This window comes from Pyrgilauda ruficollis, unplaced genomic scaffold, assembly GCF_017590135.1.
Source record: "Pyrgilauda ruficollis isolate IOZ18807 unplaced genomic scaffold, ASM1759013v1 scaffold1631, whole genome shotgun sequence".
In the NCBI taxonomy this organism is placed as follows: domain Eukaryota; kingdom Metazoa; phylum Chordata; class Aves; order Passeriformes; family Passeridae; genus Pyrgilauda; species Pyrgilauda ruficollis.
In genome coordinates this window covers 1984-4690 of record NW_024515110.1, presented here as the reverse complement: position 1 = coordinate 4690, position 2707 = coordinate 1984, and the positions used below count along the sequence as shown (strand labels likewise).

The 2707-nt window shown below is 59.8% G+C and overlaps 2 gene segments (V, D, J or C); one reads left to right on the top strand and one right to left on the bottom strand.

The window, feature by feature from the left end:
* Nucleotides 1–271: 271 nt before the first annotated feature.
* On the top strand, nucleotides 272–1906 carry LOC121351273. The segment is given in 4 exon segments: nucleotides 272–476; nucleotides 1412–1541; nucleotides 1596–1798; nucleotides 1893–1906. Coding segments are annotated over 4 exon segments (552 nt in total).
* Nucleotides 1907–2110: 204 nt separating this feature from the next.
* On the bottom strand, nucleotides 2111–2707 carry LOC121351272 (the record flags this gene model as incomplete). The annotated part of the segment is given in 2 exon segments: nucleotides 2111–2133; nucleotides 2335–2707. Coding segments are annotated over 2 exon segments (396 nt in total), but the record flags the coding sequence as incomplete, so codon positions are not given.

Here is a 2707-nt window from a genome sequence, read left to right as displayed (position 1 = left end):
GGGGATGGGGGGATGGAAAGCTCAGGCTGGGGTGTACAATTAATTAATAAGTGGGTCAAGGTTAATTGTAGGGTTTAAGGCACTTTACAAAACTGGACAGCTCTGTTGGAGATTTGGGGCAGACAAAGGGAGTTTGGCACAAAACCAGTGAAGGTTTGGGAATGGGGGAGCGGCCGTGACCCTGCTGGAGTCCGGGGGGGACCTCCAGCCCCCCGGGGGGTCCCTGCGCCTCCTCTGCCGAGGGTCCGGGTTCAGTTTCGGCAGTTTTGGGATGGGCTGGTATCGTCAGCGACCCGGCAGGCGGCTGGAGTGGCTTGCAGGGATCACCAACAATGGTTACACCATCTATTCACCATCGTTGAAGGGCCGGGTGACGATCTCCAGGGACAACGGGCAGAGCTCGGTGACGCTGACCATGAACAGCCTCAAGGACGAGGATTCCGGATCCTATTTCTGTGGGAAATCTGCTGATAGTGGTACGGGTGCTACTGCTGCTAATTATGGTGACGCTGCTCATGGTGTCCCCACCCCCCACTCGGAGTGCCCCCTGCCCCCCCAGCACAGACCCCTCCCCCAAAGCCCAGCCCCAGGCCCAGCTCTTGACCATTGATCCCAGCCTTGCTCTGTCCTGGCCCCAGTTCTCACCCGCTGACCCCAAACCACAACTCCTGACCCCAAATCTCCACTTTGTTCCCCAAAACCTTGCTCTGAAGGTCGGAGATTGAGCCCAGATTTTGGTCAAGTTTGTGGCCAAGAGCAGAGAATTTGGGGCAGGACGTGTCCAGGGCGGGGATACAGGGTCAGGGATGGAGCCAAGGGCTGGGGTTTGGGGGAGGGTCTGGGATTTGGGGACAGGGGGGACTCGGAGGTGGGGGTGGGGACAGCGCCGGGCTCGTCAACATAAGCATCACCGGTATGGGGATATTTCACACAGAAATAGGATCCGGAATCCTCGTCCTTGAGGCTGTTCATGGTCAGCGTCACCGAGCTCTGCCCGTTGTCCCTGGAGATCGTCACCCGGCCCTTCAATGACGGCGCATAGTAGGTGTAACCTCCGGTGCTGTGGACCCCCGCGAGCCACTCCAGGGCCTGCCCGGGTCTCTGGCGGACCCAGCACATGGAGAAACTCTGGAAACTGAACCCGGACCCTCGGCAGAGGAGGCGCAGGGACCCCCCGGGGGGCTGGAGGTCCCCCCCGGACTCCAGCAGGGTCACGGCCATTCTCCTATTCCCAAACCATAACCAGTTTTGCCCCAAGCTCCCCTGGTTTGGCCCCAAATTACCACCAGTGGTTTCCTGTATCCTAAAGTGCCCTAAACCCTGTAATTAACCCCCATCCACTCATTAATGAATTGCACACCTCCGCCTGAGCTTTCCATCCCCCCATCCCCATCTCCCCTTGTTCCCGCAGGGCTCCGGGCGGCCGTGACCCTGCTGGAGTCCGGGGGGGTCCTCCAGCCCCCCGGGGGGTCCCTGCGCCTCCTCTGCCGAGGGTCTGGGTTCGATTTTGGACGAACCAGTCTGATGTGGGTTCGCCAGGGGTCTGGGCAGGGGCTGGAGTTCGTTGCGGGGATGGACTAATGGGTTCGTCACAGCCCCGGGCAGGCGCTGGAACTCATCGCGTGGATCAGGAACGATGGTGGCAACACCTGGTATGCGCCCTCGGTGCAGGGCCGGGTGACGATCTCCAGGGACAACGGGCAGAGCTCGGTGACGCTGACCATGAACAGCCTCAAGGACGAGGATTCCGGATCCTATTTCTGCGTGAAATCTTCTTGTGCAAACTGTGCTGCCCCTGGTGATGTTGGTCTTTCTGGTGGTTGGGGTGGGTTTGACCCCATCCCTGTCCCCGTGTGCCCACATGACCTTATGCCCCCAAACCCTTACTCTAGACCCCAACCCCTGACCCCGTTCCTGTCTCCTCTCCCCGCTCTGAACTGGTTTTGCCCCAAATCTACGCCGTTTTCCCCCAAATTCACAACTCTCAGCTCTGTCATTGACCGTTGGTGCCAATTTTTGTGCCAAACCCTCAGGATTCGGTGCCCACAGCGGGGTTTGGTGCCCGGGGTGCAGATTTGGGGCTGCCCCTGAGGGATTTTCAGGCCCATGGTCACGAGAGAAGGGAGCGGAAATCTGGGGTGAAAAGCTGAGATTTGGGGGGCGGTTCTGGGTAAACGGCCCGAGGGTGAGGGGAATGACGAGATTTGGGAGAAATGGGCAAAACTGGGGGGAAAAAATCAAGAGTTGGGCCAGGAAGGAGGGAGTTTAGGGGAAAATGGCCAAGATTGGGGAAAAGGGCTCGCATTTGGGGGACGAATCGCTGGGATTGGAGACATTGGGTGACCATCATGGGAGTGGGGCCAGACTTGTCGCCAAAAACAGCAGCAGCAGCGTTGCCAGCATAACCATCAAAACGCTTGGCACAGAAATAGGATCCGGAATCCTCGTCCTTGAGGCTGTTCATGGTCAGCGTCACCGAGCTCTGCCCGTTGTCCCTGGAGATCGTCACCCGGCCCTTGAGTGACGGCGCGTACCAGGTGCCGCCACCAGTGTTGATGCTCCCGACCCACTCCAGCCCCTGCCCGGGTCTCTGGCGGATCCATTGCATGTCGAAACTGCCAAAACTGAAGCCGGACCATCGGCAGAGGAGGCGCAGGGACCCCCCGGGGGGCTGGAGGTCCCCCCCGGACTCCAGCAGGGTCACGGC